At 38.2% G+C, this 20402-nt stretch overlaps 1 protein-coding gene across 3 annotated transcripts in view; it reads left to right on the forward strand.

Annotated features, from left to right (window-relative positions):
* Positions 1–20402, forward strand: part of CDH8 (cadherin 8) — a 367969-nt gene that overhangs the window by 331980 nt on the left and 15587 nt on the right. The window contains exon 11 of one of the 3 annotated variants that reach the window (XM_057535059.1): positions 6314–6885. The exons of the other annotated variants lie outside the window; for them this stretch is intronic. Within the exon in view, the coding sequence (XP_057391042.1) occupies positions 6314–6360 (47 nt within the window). The 3' untranslated portion in view covers positions 6361–6885. Of the gene's footprint in view, positions 1–6313; positions 6886–20402 lie in introns of those variants that run through there. 3 annotated transcript variants of the gene reach the window in all.

Below are 20402 nucleotides of genomic sequence, written 5' to 3' on the forward strand. Positions count from 1 at the left end.
ATAGATGAGAGAGACCATTTTAGTGTCATCTCTACGTGTGAGAAAACTCCTTTAGCCGGGGGCAGGGGGGTTTTTAACTTCCACCACTGTGCCAAGTTATTCCAAGGTTTCAGAAAGCCAGTAGTGACAAAATTGTAACAAGGGTCAATAAAGAATCCAACGTTCAAGACAAGAGGGAGAAGCACTATTAACCTTTAGAATCTATCTTTATACCTCCTTCTCAATAATGCCTCCAAAAGTTAGCTACTTCAGAGACCCTCTTGACCCAGGTAACTTGATCATCTTTAGAATATGGATATTGTACTGCCACAATGCCAGTATAAATCCCCTGTGATCCATTATTCAACAAATGTCCAGCATACTTTCTTGCTCCTATACATCCCAAAGAATGTCAACTTCAGTGGAATGGCAGTAAGAATACAGACATAGACAGCTATAGTTTAACTGGCTAACTAACATGAATTCAAGTTCCTAGAAAGTGGAAGGCAGTCTAGATTAGTGGCTTTCAGTTCATGGTTAGATCGTTGTATCTCAGCTGTAACACGTGTTAGTGATGTGACCATGGGCAAGTTAGTTAAACTATCTAAAACTCAGTCTTTATCTAAAAAAAAAATTAGTAAAGCCATTTTCATAGAATTTTTGTGATTTATGTTTATAAAAATCTTCAGAAGGACTCAATAAATGTTTTCTCTGTACCAAAGTGCTGGCAATTATTATCATCATTGAAGCAAAACAAAATCTACAATGATAATAAAAACATAGTATGTATTGCTTCTTGGCTTACAAAGCAATGGTTTCACTTTCCTTGCCTTGTTTGTTCCCCCACAAAAATCCATGAGGAGATATTGTTATCCTCATTTTAGAGCTATAGTATCTAGGGCTCAGTGAGGTCGAGGTTAAGTTGTTGCCCTAAATCACAAAGCTAATAAATGCTAATTAAATGGTGGAAGCAGAATTCCAAGTCTGTATGCTGGGGTTAGGGGGAGGATTCAAGGGAGAAAATGGAGCTTGGGGTACAGTTTGGCTAATGTTAATTGCATGCCTCTTATGGACCAGGTACTTTATATATCTTATCTCATTTTAGCTTTATGACAATCCTGAAAAGATGGTATTTCTTGCTCCATTTTATATATGTAGAAATTTAAGTTGAGTCATGTGAAGGTTTCCAAGGTCACAGAAGAGCTAATATTCAAACTCCAATCATTTTGATTCTAAAGCCCTTAGTATTTCATTATGAAATCTTGTTTTGGGTAACAGAAAAGATGCCGGTTTCTTAAACTGTCAAATGAAGTGGAGGACCACACCTCGACATTTTGAAACAACCTGCCAACCTATGTTTCAATGAAGCTCCCTCTACCCTGTCTCCCCATCACTTATGTTTCTCACCCCTTGGGTTCTATACTTAGGCTGTTACATATTGCAGGCATTCGAAGTGTATGGTTTGTGGGTGAAAGAGGCAATACTTGGAATTAGAAGTAAACATAAGCTCTCAGAAGGTAGTTCTGCTGCCCACTCAAAACCCCCCTCTTCTTCCCCCTACCCACTGCCCCAAACCCACTGCAGAACTTTGGCTGAAAAATATTTAGGCATAAAATAGGTTTAAGATTTCTTACACCTTTGAAAACTTTACTTTGAAGATGATAAGGACCATTTGAATTGATGTTAAGGGTGGCCCTATCCACTAAAGGCAGCAAGAGGGAAAATGCTCTTTTTAACTGAGTTGCATTTTCTCTGTCAATCAACCTGAGGTCCCTCAGTACAGAGTATTCCCTAGCTTGGGAGAGAGCAGAAGGGAACTCACGCTGTTCAAATCTTCACATCTCCACTGTCATCTCAGTGGGATCATTCTGCAGAAACCCGAGCCACAAGGGGATGCTAACGGTTACCTTCAGACCTCAGGATTGCTGCATTTGGAGGTCTCCCAGACAGCATGCACATTTCATTTCCTCCAACTGTTCAGTGGTCCGCCAACAGCATGAAAAAGGAAGCACTTGAAAAAGGAGCAAACTCTTCCTTTGTAAACTGCTTTAAAAACACACTGCTTTGCAGACAAGTCTGGTCCCTGCAGGAGGTTAGGAGTGTACAGAGAATTGCTGCTTGTACCTGCCTTGAGTCCTTATATTCATAGGTGAAGAAAGCTAGGCTCTTTCACTAGAGTTTCCAAGGGCACATATGCAGTAATTCCATCCTTGGCTTGCATCTGATCTGAATGGATGGGGTATAAATTAGCTGCTCTGGCAGAGAGGTTGGAATGATGGAGATAACACTTGCATGTGACATAATAAAGGGAAAAAGACAACACAAATAGTTATGTCCATCTCCTTGCTTCCTCTACTGGTCCAGCATAGTTTGGAAGTTTGTTCTGAGAAGAGATTTCAAAGTGCTTAGAACACGAGTTCTGGGGACAAAAAGACGTGGATATGAGGCCCTCTCTAAGCCAGCTTTATGGGGTGAAGTATTCTCATTTGCCAAAGGAGGCTGTTGATTTTCCTCACCATAAGAAAGGAAATAGTACATGATAAAATAGCACATAATAAAAATAGTGTATGATAAAAAAGAATATGATAATAGCTTAATGAGATGAAGCTTAGAAAGACTCACCACAATTCCTAGCTTATCAATTATGCATATTCAAAAAATCACTAGACTTCACTTAGGCTAGTACTGTTACTTTCTCCATTTTACAGATGATAAAACTGAAGCACATAGGGGTTAAGCAACTTACCCAAGGCACTTAACTGATAAATGCAAAGCCAGAGTCAAACCCAAGCAGTCTGACTCCAGAATGCACAAGCAAAGACATTGTGCTAGTGTTTCTTATAGTGTGAGATTAGGATAATTCCTGGTGGGAAGGTTTGTGTGAGAACTAAGGAAGTTATAGGTATGAAATCAACTTGTAGGGTGTTTAAATTGATAGTAACTTCTTCATGACATTCATCAAGACCTTCACAATGTCCTTTAAATTCATGAGAATAGGCTTTCGTGTCAGGAATCCCAGATACTCAGTGCTGCTGCCAAAGGACAGAATGACTTTCAGAAAGTTACTTAGACTATCTAAACCTCAGAGTCCTGGTCTATAAAATGGGTATAGCATACCTTCATTTATGGTGAAGATTGCTGGATAGAAGAATCTGTATATGTACAGCTCATGTTAAAAATGGAGATGAGCTTTTTGAACCCCTAGGAGATTTATAACCGAATTTTTTGGTTTCAAAATGGGGTGAGGACTGAGAATTCCCAAATTTCATTCACAATCACATTTCATCCCTTTTTCATTGTGGCATGAAAGGAAGAGGGAAAAGAAGTCAGACTAAAATTAATCCATTGTAAACTAGGTATACTGTTCAATGATTCAATGAATCTACTTCAGCATTTAAGGAAAGAATATCAATACCATTTTAAGGTTTACAGTACTGAGGGGAAAGAAATTATGTAATTTGCATACAATAATTTTATGGTTAGGAAGTTGTGGAGTTGTTCTACAGGACCCTTCATGAAACCCCACAGTTGCTGCTTTCTTCAAAAGTGCCTGGCCCCTGTTAAGAAACTCTTTATTCCCCCTTGTTTCAAAAGCTATTTGGTTAAGCATAGATTCTGCTTTCAAATCTCCGAAGGACACCTACAAGATGCAGAAATGTCCTTGTAATTTTGAAACACATACTGCCTAAACTAAAATGCATTAACTCCAATAAATAAAAAGAAACACAAATCCCCAGCCCTGTCAAGGTTTCCAGCTGCAAGACTTCCAATTAAAAATTTCTCCTTTTCTTCACTCAAGTAACATTTCCAGCATAGATAACAATTTTACTGCGACATCTTTAATACCATTAATTATTTGATCGTTCTGCAGAGAGCTTAAAAGGCTGTAGAAGACAGTGACAGACCCGAGGTAGGTAGGTGGAAGGTTATACAGCGGGAATAGCTAGTGATCTGAACATATTAAAGTGAGTGCCCCAGAATTAAAGGAACCAGATGAGGGGCACTTACAAAGTAACACTTGAACACAAACCAACTGCTGATTTTTTAAATAAGGACTTTGGAATGAGAAAGTGGATTTTCAATATCTCTTTGGCTTTATTTTCACAGGCAAAATCAAACGGATAATTGAGGCAATGAGTACTGGGAACAGTGCCTTGTACAGAGTAGGTGACTAATAAATTTGAGAAACGAATAATTCAGGCAAAAAAAAAGAATCCGACTGTCATGAAAATGGAGTAAGAAGTATGGAAGCATTCTCGCATAAATAGGGATCATTATTTGAATAATTGCCTAAACATTCAGATTGCCTTTGTTTATAGATGTGGCTTTACTGTGGTTTTGAGAAATCAGATTCACTGACCCAGAAATATCCCAACATAAATAAGACTTTTTGCTTCAGTTATGTATGAGTGAAGTCTGGCAACTTCAAATTTATTGTTTCCCCAAATGAGATAGCCTGGGTGGATGAGAACATTCATCTTTCATTCCACAAACATTAAGACTTTACTATATCCTCATTGCTAGATTCTTCAGATATAAAGTCATTGAAGACATGACCTCTGCCCTCAAAGGAATTTACCATTGTCAACTGAAAAAAAATGCACAACATGAGAGTTGTGAGTTAAGTTTTACTTGGGGCAAAATGAGGACTGTAGCCCAGGACAGAGCATCTCAGATAGCTCTGAGGCACCGGTTACAAAAAGGTATAGGGTAAGGTCAGTGTTATACATGATTTTAGTGAGGCGGGGTACATGCAGTCAAGCACACGTTGGCAGAGGCTTGCTGCTTGTCATGAGGAACAGATGTCACCGTTAATGATTTTAGTGCTTTTCTAGACAGGAGGAGATGCAAGAATTTGGGCTCATAAAATCTTCTCCTGAAAATCTCTATCTGATGACCTGTTCTGCCAGTTTTTCCCAGAGCACAGAGTGCCTCATTCCTGATCTCCACCCTGAACTCCTTCCAGGGCGTGTTGAAGATCAGCGACTGCAGTGGCTAGTGACCTAATCCTTGTAGAGGCAGGTGGCAAGGGACAATTTATACTTGGCATCATTTACCTCTGATGCATACAGCAGTAATCCATTAAGTTAGTTTCATTCTCAGGTAAGAGAGCAAGTTCTGCTTTGATTTAGAGCCACTGATTCTGCCCTAAAAGTCAACAATCATCTTCCAAGGTAAGTTGTGTGGACCAAGGCAAACCCATCTCCTTTGGTGAGGGCAGCACCAAGGGAAGAGAAAACCCAGAAAAGGCAATAATAATAATAATAATAGTTATTGTTATTACTATTATTTTAAAATTGACATCGTTACTATGTGTCTGGTCTGTGTTAAGCACTTCGTCGTGTCATTCTCACTATTAGCCTGTGAGTAAGTGATATTATTATCCCCATTTTATATAAAAGGAAACTGAAATCTCAATGTTTGAAAAAGTCTTAGAGAAGCTATGCAAATGCAAACGTGAGGTCTCTTCTTGATCTCTTTGATTTCATCTCCTTTTACTCCAGCCATGATCCACTTCACTCCACTACTCCCAGTCACAATGGCTTCCTTCCTGCTGAACTCATTGAACTCACCACAGGCAGACTCACCTCTGGGTCACTGAACTTATTCTTCCCTCTCTTGACACACTCTCCTACCCCCTGCCCCACCCCCCTATATCTGAATGCTGGACTCACTCACCATCTGCCTCAAATCTGCTCAAATGTCCCAAGAGAGTCAGGCCTTCACTGAGCAGGTTTTTCTCTAATTTCCTCCTCTATTCCCCAACCTCCTTTATTCTTCTCCATAGTGATTTTCACCTTCTATGATACCACACTGGCCAAGCTCTCACACCCAGTTCTTCTGCTATCCAAACTATGTTGGAGGCAAGTTGTAATTTTTTTTTTTTTTAAATAGGACCCTTTAGAGAAAAATTCTTTGCTTTCAAATTCTCTCTGTTCTCAATTGCTGAATTACTTCACAAAAGAGTGTAGCAATTTGACCAGAACTATATGACTGTGCCCCTTCACACCATTGCCAATAAAGGGTATTATCGTTCTATGTTTTTAAAATGTTTGCCAATCTGATGGACATCACATGATGTCTCACTATAATTTACTTTATAGGATGCAACATTTTTCAGGTAATTAACTGGTCATTTGTGTTTCTTCTTTAGAGATCACTTGTTCCTTTCCTTTGACTATTTTCTTATTTTGTGTAATATTCCTTTCCTAATAAATTCTTAGCACAGTGCTTTGAAAAGATTCAACCAAAAATAAAAAATTCTCTCTGCTCTCAATTCAATTGTCCAAGGACCTACTAAGACAACAGATATCACTCTGATTACTTAAAACAGGAAATGTAATGCAAGACAGTGGTAACAAAGATGATAGAAAATGCTGAGAAGCCAAACAGTGGAGGCAACCTAAATATTGACAACAAAAGGAAGTTTCTACTGCCGCTAAGCAAAGAGAGAAAGGGAAGATGCAGAATTACTGGGGCCCATGGTCATCCTGGAGTTCACTAGAAAAGTTAGAATCACAAGAAGCCAAATGAAATAAGGGGGAGCTGAAGACACTGAGGAGGTTCAGCTGCTACAGAAATGCCACTTGAGGTAGAAAAGAAGGGAGATGAATAACATAACTTGGAATCTCGTTTCCTCCAGCCGCTGTCTCCCATTAGCTGAACTCAGCCAAACTCTGGATGATACAGGATCTGTTAGGTCAGTACCTCTTACTGTGCAGAGCAGAGCACTGGACCCTCAGAAGACGGATCTGGGTGCCAGCAGTCAAATAACTGGCACAGTCTCGGTGATGAATTAGGCTTCAGGTTGGCTCTAAGTACCCTTGATATAGACCCTCAATGTAACCTGGCTTCCTTCTTACACAGCACATGCCAAAAAATGTAGTTAATGAAACATGTGTGTGATTTCTGCATTTGTTATTATCATTGTGTTTAATTATGCCTCCTACTAGATTATAAACTCCATGAAAGCATCTAAACCTTTTTATTGCCATGTCTATAATGCCTAGTCTATAGAAAAACCTTCACAGAGTTCTTTGCAATGAATGCCTGGTGAATGAATGAATGAGAGTGAATAACCCAAGATTTAGCAGCACAGTGATTTATACACTCTGTCATCACATTGTAATAATTACTTGCTTATTGGTTTTAGTCTATGTCCTAACCTCATCTTCTAACTCCAGAAAGGCAAGAATGTACAATTGATCTCAAGTTTTGAAAGAAAGTATTATTGCCTAGTATCACAGCATAATCATTCATGCCATATCTATGAAATCCCATATATTTGTGGAAAAATAGGAGAAAAAGGCAATAAAAAATAAACCATTTCTTCTGAACACCACTAGTGGTGAGCTAATTCTGGAGAGAAGTTATTCTCAAAGATCTCTTTGTTCTGTGTTCCATTGGCTTTTCTAGAATTACCAAATACAGGGCTTACCTTTCCTCATAGCTGATGAGGGTGATTAAAATAATGCCTTTTATAAAGAAATTGCAGGGCTTCCCCGGTGGCACAGTGGTTGAGAATCTGCCTGCTAATGCAGGGGACACGGGTTCGAGCCCTGGTCTGGGAAGATCCCACATGCCGTGGAGCAACTAGGCCCGTGAGCCACAACTACTGAGCCTGCGCGTCTAGAGCCTGTGCTCCGCAACAAAAGAGGCCACGATAGTGAGAGGCCCGCGCACCGCGATGAAGAGTGGCCCCCACTTGCCACAACTAGAGAAAGCCCTCGCACAGAAATGAAGACCCAACACAGCCAAAAATAATTAATTAATTAATTAATTAATTAAAAAAAAAAAGAAATTGCAACTGAGCAACAAGAAGCTCAAATGGATATCAGAATCTTTCCATCTGTAAGACCCTTAATGGGAGGACAGTCAGAAATGTGTGACTATGAACTCTATCAGTGAATGCAATGCATGATGAAATAAATATCTACAATCAGCACCTCTAGATAAATACATAATGATACTCTAATGTCCTTGGAGTATCAAAGGATATTGATATCCAGATAGTGTACTTGTAAGGGCCTCTTTCAGCACGCTTTTCAGATAATCCTTGATTGTGGTTGGTTAGAGCAAGCCAAAGAGTGCTAGGAATTCAAATTTATACTTCCATGACTACTGTAAGCATGACACTGTATTTGGGGATCTACATATATTATGTCATCAAATTCTCATTTAAAAATATAAATGCCTCCTTGCAAAGGTTCATGAATTAAATCATGTGTACCATTTACTGACTTTAGGGTTGGTGCTGTGCTATAGTTTTTACATATATAGTACTATCTCTGACCTTTCTACAACTTCTACAGGTTATGTCTTATTATAGCATTATTCAGTTACAGGACTAGAAATTCAAAGAGGTAGAACATCTTGCCCAAGTCCACAAAGCTTCTAAAGAGCAAAGATGTAATTAGAAAATAACTATCTATTTTTTAACATTTCGTATGGAAAATATCAAAAGTATATAAAACTTTTTGAACTCCACATACCCATATCTGAAATTTCAAAAACAGTTAGCTTATGCCAAGCTTATTTCATGTATTTCCTCACCACTTTTCCTGACTTGTATTTCTCTGAAGCAAGTCCTAGATATGATATCATTCATTTATCAATATTTTAGTATATTCTATCTAGACTCTTTTTTAACATAACAACTTTTTGGACATATAAAATAAATAGTTTAATGCAGAACTAGTTATTACTGAGAAATGTTAAAACCTACCACTCACTTTCACTGTGAATTGCCACTGCAAACCACCCATTTCAGCCCACACACGGATGGTCAATCATTGTTCCAAAAGTTAAACAGAATCATAACAGATGCACCATTAGTGTATTGGAGAGGAAGAAGAATTTACAATGAAACAAATGTAGGTCAAAAAACAAGTGCTGGGCCTCCCTGGTGGCGCAGTGGTTGAGAGTCTGCCTGCCGATGCAGGGGACACGGGTTCGAGCCCTGGTCTGGGAAGATCCCACATGCCGCGGAGCAACTGGGCCCGTGAGCCACAACTACTGAGCCTGCGCGTCTGGAGCCTGTGCTCCGCAACAGGAGAGGCTGCGATAGTGAGAGGCCCGTGCACCGCGATGAAGAGTGGCCCCCGCTTGCCGCAACTAGAGAGAGCCCTCGCGCAGAAACGAAGACCCAACACAGCCAAAAATAAATAAATAAATAAATAAATAAATAAAAAACAAAAAAACAAGTGCTGTATTTTTTTAAAATTTATTTATTTTATTTATTTATTTTTGGCTGTGTTGGGTCTTTATTGCTGTGTGCAGGCTTTCTCTAGTTGCGGCGAGTGGGGGCTACTCTCTGTTGAGGTGTGCAGGCTTCTCATTGCGGTGGCTTCTCTTGTTGCAGAGCATGAGCCCTAGGCACGTGGTCTTCAGTAGTTGTGGCATGTGGGTTCAGTAGTTGTGGCTTGTGGGCTCTAGAGCAAAGGCTCAGTAGTTGTGGCACACAGGCTTAGTTGCTCCATGGCACATGGGATCTTCCCAGACCAGGGCTCGAACCCATGTCCCCTGCATTGGCAGGCAGATTCTTAACCACTGTGCCACCAGGGAAGCCCAGCACTGTATTTTTTAAAAACACCTTTGCTTTCAATATAAGGGCTGTGGGGGAGGAGGAGAGTAATTGAGGAAAAACACCATAACTATTATGAATTGGAGATATAATTGCAGGTATAGTAAGAAGAAGTTTTTTTAAAAACTGGAAAATGCTCAACTGCCTAAACATGATAACAAAAGTAACTCAAGAATTTACAGCATCACTTCTACACATTGCTGTGGGTATTGAGATCTTGGCAAATGAGTGTTTAAAAGTAAGAATGCAGAGCAATTAGCAGAAAATCCACATATGACATCTCTTGGGAGTCTTTTTGAACCAGTTTCATTTATCCTTAGATTTTTAATATTTTCCATCTCAAATTAAAAAATAACATAAAATTACTATTTTTCCTAATAAATATACTCTCATTGCTTTTGATAACTAAAAAGTAATGAGCTGTTAAATGTCCACAGAAATTGTTTTTAGTCTTAAATGGCTTCTCATGAAAGGAAAAATGCTGTAACTCTTTTCAGATTTTCACACACACACACGAACGATTGAATAAGCTCTTTTCTGTTATAGAAAGGCAAGTTAAACAGCAGGATCTACTTATTGAGTAGTGTGAATATCTGTTTTTCAAAATGTGGAATATCTTCAGAAGCTTTTCCTTCTTTACTTGGAGAGATTATTTTTCCAGAGATTCAATGAATGTTTCTATAGTTTTTGCAAAGTCTTATGCATATTAGTAGGATCATCCAGATAACCATATGGGACTCTCCTAATTTTAGAAGCCAAATATTGTCAGCTGTCAATCCATGCACAGTATTGCTCACAGGAACATTCTGTGGATTGGCCTTAAGGTCATGATGCTGACTTTGCAACTACTCTTCCAATCTTTGTGACTTTTTAGTAAATTTACAAAGTTGTACCACCATCACCACCATCTAATTTTAGAACAATCCTATCACCTTAAAATGATGAATAGATGTGCTGACATAGAGGCTAAAATTCCATCTCAACCTCATTTTGAGAGCCAATTAAATTTTTAATTTTCCAAAATTGGATGTTACTGTCATTTATCCACTGATATGTGGTGCCACTTTCTAATTTATATAACATAGCAACTGAATGTGGGATCATCTTAAAAAAAACCTCAGTCCTAGAAAAATGAGGGACCCAAATAAGATAAGCCTAAGAGCCGAATTGGAGACTTTTTAGGGAAAAATGTTTTGCATCAAATGAGTTAAAGTTGGAGGTTGCCAGTGGGGGAATGAAAAACACATGAAACATCCCAGTAAGTAAAAGTACTAGTGATTTCTGTCTGCGGCATTACTGAGGGCACAAGCAGAGCCCAAACTGGTGGTGACTGGCAGGACTTTCGCATGGTTTAGAAATAGGAATCAGAATTTACAAAGAGAGGTAGAGCTGCCAGAGTCATTCAGAAGGCCTAGAAAAGTTTCCTGGGTCTTGGTGCTCAGGCTGGGTGTCAGGCCTGAGCGTCTGAGATGAGAGAGCCGAGTCCAGGACATTGGACCACCAGAGACCTCCCAGCCCCGCATAATATCAATCGGCACGAGCTCCCCAATAAATCTCCATCTTGACACTAAGACCCAGTTCCATCCAAAGGCCAGCAAGCTCCAGTGCTGGATGCCCCATGCCAAACAACTAGCAAGACAGGAACACAACCCCACCCATTAGCAGAGGGGCTGCCTAAAATCATACTAAGTTCAGACACCCAAAAACACACCACTGGATGCGGCACTGCCCACCAGAAAGACAAGATCCAGTCCCACCCACAAGAACACAGGCACCAGTCCCCTCCACCAGGAAGCCTACATGAGCCACTGAACCAACCTCACCCACTGGGGTCAGGCACTAAAAACAATGGGAATTACAAATCTGCAGCCTGCGAAAAGGAGACCCCAAACACAGTAAGTTAAACAAAATGAGAAGACAGAGAAATATGCAGCAGATGAAGAAGCAAGGTAAAAACCCACCAGACCAAACAAATGAAGAGGAAGTAGGTAGTCTACCTGAAAAAGAATTCAGAATAATGATAGGAAAGAATCCAAAATCTTGGAAATAGAATGGAGAAAATACAAGAAACTTGTAACAAGGACCTAGAAAAACAAAAGAGCAAACAAACAATGATGAAAAACACAATCAATGAAATTAAAAATTCTCTAGAAGGAATCAATAGCAGAATAAATAAGGCAGAAGAACAGATAAATAACCTGGAAGATAGAATAGTGGAAATAACAGCCACAGAGCAGAATAAAGAAAAAAGAATGAAAAGAATTGAGGACCGTCTCAGAGACCTCTGGGAAAACATTAAAAACATCGACATTCAACTTATAGGGGTCCCAGAAGAAGAAGAGAAAAAGAAAGGGTCTGAGAAAATACTTGAAGAGATTATGGTTGAAAATTTCCCTAAAATGGGCAAGGAAATAGTCAATCAAGTCCAGGAAGTGCGAAGAGTCCCATACAGGATAAATCCGAGGAGAAACACGCCAAGACACATATTAATCAAACTATCAAAAATTAAATACAAGGAAAAAGTATTAAAAGCAGCAAGGGAAAAACAAAAAATAACATACAAGGGAATCCCCATAAGGTTAACAGCTGATCTTTCAGCAGAAACTCTGCAAGCCAGAAGGGAGTGGCAGGACATATTTAAAGTGATGAAAGGGAAAAACCTACAACCAAGATTCCTCTACCCAGTAAGGATCTCATTCAGATTTGACAGAGAAATTAAAACCTTTACAGACAAGCAAAAGTTAAGAGAATTCAGCATCACCAAACCAACATTACAACAAATGTTAAAGGAACTCCTCTAGGCAGGAAACACAAGAGAAGGAAAAGAACTACAAAAACAAACCCAAAACAATTAAGAAAATGGTAATAGGAACATACATATTGATAATTACCTTAAATGTAACAGGATTAAGTGCTCCAAACAAAAGACGTAGACTGGCTGAATGGATACAAAAACAAGACTCGTATATACGCTGTCTACAAGAGACCCACTTCAGACCTAGGGACACATGCAGACTGAAAGTAAGGGGACGGAAAAAGATATTCCATGCAAATAGAAATCAAAAGAAAGCTGGAGTAGCAATTCTCATATCAGACAAAACAGACTTTAAACTAAAGACTATTACAAGAAACAAAGAAGGACTCGACATAATGATAAAGAGATCAATCCAAGTAGAAGATATAACTGTAAATATTTATGCACCCAACATAGGAGCACCTCAGTACATAAGGCAAATGCTGACAGCCACAAAAGGGGAAATCGACAGTAACACAATAATAGTGGGGGACTTTAACACCCCACTTTCACCAATGGACAGATCATCCAAAATGAAAGTAAAAAAGGAAACATAAGCTTTAAATGATACTTAAACAAGATGGACTTAATTGATATTTATAGGACATTGCATCCCAAAACAACAGAATACACTTTCTTCTTAAGTGCTCATGGAACATTCTCCAGGATAGATCATATCGTGGGTCACAAATCAAGCCTCGGTAAATTTAAGGAAACTGAAATTGTATCAAATATCTTTTCCAACCACAACACTATGAAACTAGATATCAATTACAGGAAAAAAACTGTAAAAAATGCAAACACATGGAGGCTAAACAATACGCTACTAAATAACCAAGAGATCACTGAAGAAATCAAAGAGGAAATCAAAAAATACCTAGAAACAAATGACAATGAAAAAACAACGACCCAAAACCTATGGGATGCAGCAAAAGAAGCTCTAAGAGGGAAGTTTATAGCAATAAAATTCTACCTCAAGAAACAAGAAAATTCTCAAATGAATAACCTAATCTTACACCTAAAACAATTAGAGAAAGAAGAACCAAAAAAACCCAAAGGTAGCTGAAGGAAAGAAATCATAAAGATCAGGCCACAAATAAATGAAAAAGAAATGAAGGCTACAGTAGCAAGGATCAATAAAACTAAAAGTTGGTTCTTTGAGAAGATAAACAAAATTGATAAACCATTAGCCATACTCATCAAGAAAAAAAAAAGGGAGAAGACTCAAATCAACAGAATTAGAAATGAAAAAGGAGAAGTAACAACTGACACTGCAGAAATACAAAGGATCATGAGAGATTACTACAAGCAGCTGTATGCCAATAAAATGGACAACCTGGAAGAAATGGACAAATTCTTAGAAAAGCACAACCTTCTGAGTCTGAACCAGGAAGAAATAGAAAATATACACAGACCAATCACAAGCACTGTAATTGAAACTGTGATTAAAAATCTTCCAACAAACAAAAGCCCAGGACCAGATGGATTCACAGGAGAATTCTATCAAACATTTGGAGAAGCACTAACACCTATCCTTCTCAAACTCAAAATATAGCAGAGGGAGGAACACTCACAAACTCATTCTACGAGGCCACCATCACCCTGATACCAAAACCAGTCAAAGATGTCACAAAAAAAGAAAACTACAGGGCTTCCCTGGTGGCGCAGTGGTTGAGAATCTGCCTGCCAATGCGGGGGACATGGGTTCGAGCCCTGGTCTGGGAAGATCCCACATGCCACGGAGCAACTGGGCCCGTGAGCCACAATTGCTGAGCCTGCGCGTCTGGAGCCTGTGCTCCGCACCAAGAGAGGCCGCAACGGTGAGAGGCCCGCGCACCGCGATGAAGAGTGGTCCCCACTTGCCACAACTGGAGAAAGCCCTCGCACAGAAACGAAGACTCAACACAGTCATAAATAAAATACATAAAAAAAAAAAAAAAAGAAAACTACAGACCAATATCACTGATTAACATAGATGCAAAAATCCTAAACAAAATACTAGCAAACGGAATCCAACAGCACATTAAAAGGATCATACACCATGATCAAGTGGGGTTTATCCCAGGAATGCAAGGATTCTTCAATATACGCAAACCAATCAATGTGATACACTGTATTAACAAATTGAAGGATAAAAACCATATGAGAGTCTCAATAGATGCAGAAAAAGCTTTCAACAAAATTAAACACCCATTTATGATAAAAACTCTCCAGAAAGTAGGCATAGAGGGAACCTACCTCAACATAATAAAGGCCATATATGACAAACCCACAGCCAACATCATTCTCAATGGTGAAAAACTGAAATCATTTCCTCTAAGATCAGGAATAAGACAGGGTTGCCCACTCTCACCACTATTATTCAACATAGTTTTAGAAGTTTTACCCATGGCCATCAGAGAAGAAAAAGAAATAAAAGGAATCCAAATTGGAAAAGAAGAAGTAAAGCTGTCACTGTTTGCAGATGACATGATACTATACATAGAGAATCCTAAAGAGGCTACCAGAAAACTACTTGAGCTAATAAATGAATTTGGTAAAGTAGCAGGATACAAAATTAATGCACAGAAATCTCTTGTATTCCAATACACTAACGATGAAAAGTCTGAAAGAGAAATTAAGGAAACACTCCCACTTACCGTTGCCACAGAAAGAATAAAACACCTAGGAATAAACCTACCTAAGTAGGCAAAAGATCTGTATGCAGAAAACTATAAGACACTGATGAAAGAAATCAAAGATGACACAGACAGATGGAGAGATATACCATGTTCTTGGATTGGAAGAATCAACATTGTGAAAATGACTATACTACCCAAAGCAATCTACAGATTCAATGCAATCCCTATCAAACTACCAATGGCATTTTTCACAGAACTAGAACAAAAAATTGCACAATTTGTATGGAAACACAATAACCAAAGTAATGTTGAGACAGAAAAACAGAGCTGGAGGAATCAGGCTCCCTGACTTCAGACTATACTACAAAGCTACAGTAATCAAGACAGTATGGTACTGGCACAAAAACAGAAATATAGATCAAGGGAACAGGATAGAAACCCCAGAGATAAGCCCATGCATATATGGTCACCTTATCTTTGATAAAGGAGGCAAGAATATACAGTAGAGAAAAGACAGCCTCTTCAATATGTGGTGCTGGGAAACTGGACAGCTACATGTAAAAGAATGAAATTAGAACACTTCCTAACACCATACACAAAAATAAACTCCAAATGGATTAAAGACCTAAATGTAAGGCCAGACACTATAAAACTCTTAGAGGAAAACATAGGCAGAATACTGTATGACATAAGTCACAGCAAGATCCTTTTTGACCCACCTCCTAGAGAAATGGAAATAAAAATAAACACTTGGGAATTAATGAAACTTAAAAGCTTTTGCACAGCAAAGGAAACCATAAACAAGATGAAAAGACAACCCTCAGAATGGGAGAAAATATTTGCAAATGAAGCAACAGACAAAGGATTAATCTCCAAGATACACAAGCAGCTCATGCAGCTCAATATCAAAAAAAAACCCAACCCAATCCAAAAATGGGCAGAAGACCTTAACAGACATTTCTCTAAAGAAGATATACAGATTATCTACAAACACATGACAGGATGCTCAACATTACTCATCATTAGAGAAAAGCAAATCAAAATCACAATGAGGTATCACCTCATACTGGTCAGAATGGCCATCATCAAAAAATCTGCAAACAATAAATGTTGGAGAGGGTGTAGAGAAAAGGGAACCCTCTTGCACTGTTGGTGGAAATGTAAGTTTATACCACCACTATGGCAAACTATATGGAGGTTCCTTAAAAAACTAAAAATAGAACTACCATACAACCCAGCAATCCTACTACTGGGCATATACCCATAGAAAACCATGATTTAAAAAGAGACATGTACCACAGTGTTCATTGCAGCACTATTTACAATAGCCAGGACATGGAAGCACCCTAAGTGTCCATCGACAGATGAATGGATAAAGAGGATGTGGTACATATATACAATGGAATATTGCTCAGCCATACAAAGAAACAAAAGTGAGTTTTTGTAGTGAGGTGGATGAACCTGGAGTCTGTCATACAGAGTGAAGTAAGTCAGAAAGAGAAAAACAAATACCGCATGCTAACGCATATATATGGAATCTAAAAAAAAAAAAAAATGGTTCTGAAGAACCTAGGGGCAGGACAGGAATAAAGACACAGACCTAGAGAATGGATTTGAGGACACGGGGAGGGGAAGGGTAAGTTGGGACGAAGTGAGAGAGGAGCACTGACATATACACTACCAAATGTAAAATAGATAGCTAGTGGGAAGCAGCTGCATAGCACAGGGAGATCAGCTTGGTGCTGTGTGACCACCTAGAGGGGTGGAGTAGGGAGGATGGGAGGGAGACGCAAGAGGGAGGGGTTATGGGGATATATGTATACATGTAGCTGATACACTTTGTTGTATAGCAGAAACTAACACAACATTGTAAAGCAATTATACTCCAATAAAGATGTTAAAAAATAATACTAGCACTTTATATCTCACTCTTAGGGCATCAGCAACAAATTACAGCTATATTAGCCATGCAAGATTATACCCTTTTCTTTGATTCGTGTGTTCCCCGGGACAGATCACAAGGAGGCCAGAATTACATATAGCAGATACCTGACTGAAAGCGGAAGCAGAAGGATAGAGACAGAAGAGAATTTATATCCTACTTTTGGAGGGCTGTCTTCCAAGCCTGAAGCAAAACCAAGCCTGGAGAAGGCAGATGTTTTAAATTAAATGTTAGGCGATTTTAAAAGTCATCTTTATTGACATATAATTGACCTACAATAAACACTCTTTTAATTTAAGTGGAGTCTTACTCCTTAACATGTATTTTATTTTTTTACCTTATATTTTACTTTATAATTTAGTTTGTATTCATCTTTGAGGCTTTCAAGTAGAAATTCATTGGAAAGTATGAAAGTATGAAATCCAAATATTCTTAAAAGATTGCAATGCTTTGCTTTATTTCAAAGCTAAAGTAACTGATAATCTTACATATATTAATAATAATGACTATTGTTTTAAGTTTCATTAAACACTGCACGCTTCAGACCCTGAAAATATACTTTAGATTAAAAAAACACATTTACCCCTCAAAGACCTCCTGACCCTCATTTCCTTAATTAGTAATTTGGGCACAATAAGAGTACCTGCTATGACCTTGGGGAAATTATTTGAAAATGCAACGAGGTAAGTAATGAAATTAGGGTGCAAACACAATTAGGAATGATTCCAAAGCCCGAACATTATCTAATATGACATTCTGAAGCATTCTGAATACACATCCTAAAGAAATTACACCTAATATAAACTTTTCAGAAATCAGAAAGTTGAAAAGGGAACAAATTCCCTTAAAATTCTCTTTATTTGTTAAGCATACCTCTTATAATTCCAAAATGTGGAGAATCTGATGGTAGGGATCTTTATATCACTGCCCACTGCTAGAAAATACCACACATTCATTGTCAATGGGGGCTGGTAAGCTTGGAAAATCAAATACCATCTTAAGAATATTTTAAAAGACTCATCAAAAAATTCCTTTTATTTTAAAAGAAAGTATTAAAATGAAATCATGCATGACTTCAAAATGTATTCAGACTTCTCTACAGTGTATAACAATAGGGAGTTTTATCAGATTACATCTTCAATAAAAAGAGTTTGAATGAGTTTGATGTGATTTCTATTTCAATCATAAGGGTGACCTACACAGGTATCTTTTTTCTTCGATCATTTTATTTCTGCTCTCTCCATCTGTGTTTTAACCTGTTAATATGTGGGTGAATTTGAGGAAAAGCAAATCAGTTTGACCTTTAATGTAAAGTCATTTTTGTATGATCAAAACAGTACTATCTCCAAGACTGTAAAGAATGTGGATTTTAAGATTCAGAAGCACATGCCATTCCCAGTAACCTGGGAGGAATGATAATGTGACCACTGCTTGAATGATAATTTTATCTACATAACTGCCTTCCTCTTGCCTTCACTGTATATTAAGACTTCTGCCCAAAGATATATGTTTAGCCAAGCTGTCTTAATATAACATATTAAACTTTAAAATGATTCAAGGACAAACACTGGACTGCAGCTCGCTGTAGGATGCCACATTTTGTTGCATCATTTCCCTTCTTTTTTAGCAGCTATTTTACCACTAAACCAGAAAAGAAGGAATTATGCAGGAAAATTGCTATTAGCTGCTACCCCTGCTGGATTACAAAACCCAGAGCATAATAGCTTCCCCAGTGGAGCCTCTGAGGGCTTGGGCCAAGCCATTAGCCACTGCTAACACCTAAGGGAAGAAATAGAATAGAGTAGAATGGCTCTCAGGTATCCCGGAAGATTTTTATGCAAACAAAATTTATTTGAAATGCAGATGTCCAGGGCCTAGCCCCAGAAATTCTTATTTAGTTAATTTAGAATAAAATCCAAGAATATGCATTTTTAATATGCTCAGATATTTGTATCTGAATTTTTCACCTGGCTTCTGTTTGTGTGAATATTTGCTCAAACACAGGTGATCATTAAAAAGGCTTGACAATTAGAGTGTCAAGATGGACCAAATATATCAGAGCCTAGTATATGATAGGCACTTTATTTTTAAAATGAATGTAATAATGTATGTATCATTAGTGATGTAAGATCCTCTTATTGCATTCTATTTGTGTAGCGTTGGATACATTTTGGACTTCTCAAAGTACTGCTTTGCATTTTGAGTCTCTTGTTACGTGTTATATTCACTGATGACTATTATGTATTTATTCAACAAACTAACTAAAACCATCATATTTGCTTTACATTCACTTTATAATCAAATCTCCATTACATCTCTGAGTTAGATCCTCCAAAATCCTTAGGAGTCTGTTTGTTCCTATTGCCTCCTTCATAAAGGAAAGAGTAAAATTTCAGCTGATTACTGAAGGATGACACAACTTCCCTACATTGAAAAGGAAGATGTGAGCTTATTGGATACAAGGGGAAAGATGTATAAAATCATGTAGCCAGAAAGATACGAGAAATTGGATCAAGAAAGAGATTTTTAGAAATGGAGAAGAATAGGCATTACATATTATTAGTTCCACTATTGAAAGACTGAATTTGTGGCACTGACCGTCCAGGTGAATGTACCCAATAGGTAACTGGAGGGGACATAGGGCTAAGATTTTAGAAAAATATTGTCTGGTATTTGAAATCAGGTAAGTGAATCAGATTCAAACAGATCATAAAGAGGTTAGAAAAAAACGATGAGGACAGAATGCTATGGAACAGAAAAATGAGAATTATAGGGACAAGAAGGGATGCCATTCTTTGCACTTCCCCAGCTTAACAAACCAGCCCTTTCCTCTAAACCCAGCCCACATGCCACTCTTTCCTTAAAGCATCCCTCATTTATATCTACGATAATAGAAATTTAAATCAAGGTACAAATGGCATAGTGGACCACGAGGTATAGGAGCAGAGACGAAAGGACAAGGCTCACAATTAGAGAATGACTATCAGCTGACTCACATTTTGGCTAGTTATGTGTTATTTTCTCTCCCCTTCTGAGTCAGAAGTTCCTTGAGATCAGTAATCATTTAAAAAAGTCATCAATTTGTTCATTCAACAAGGATTAATTAAAATCTTACCATGGAGATTGCCATATGGTGACACATATGATAGTCAATAGGATGCATTCACTAAAGAAGACAAAATCTCTGCATCCAAGGATCTTGCAGTTGGTGAGGCAGAAAACCATCACACCTGACTGTATAGCAGCATGCTGGGTAAATATGTGCCAAAGAAGACTTTCCTCTGACAGTGATGTCTTGGAGATAAAAGGAACTGAATAACTGAGAGAATTAACTGAATGTGTCAGTGTGGATTTGAAAGACATTAAGATGGAGGCATGGGTGATGGCAAAGGAAAATGAATTTGTACAATTTTTAGTGGCTTTCACTTAGTTTCTTAGGAAACTAAGAAACCATTTGCACGTGTGAAGCTAAGACCTAAAGAC

The sequence above is a fragment of the Balaenoptera acutorostrata genome, chromosome 19 (assembly GCF_949987535.1).
Source record: "Balaenoptera acutorostrata chromosome 19, mBalAcu1.1, whole genome shotgun sequence".
In the NCBI taxonomy this organism is placed as follows: Eukaryota; Metazoa; Chordata; class Mammalia; order Artiodactyla; family Balaenopteridae; genus Balaenoptera; species Balaenoptera acutorostrata.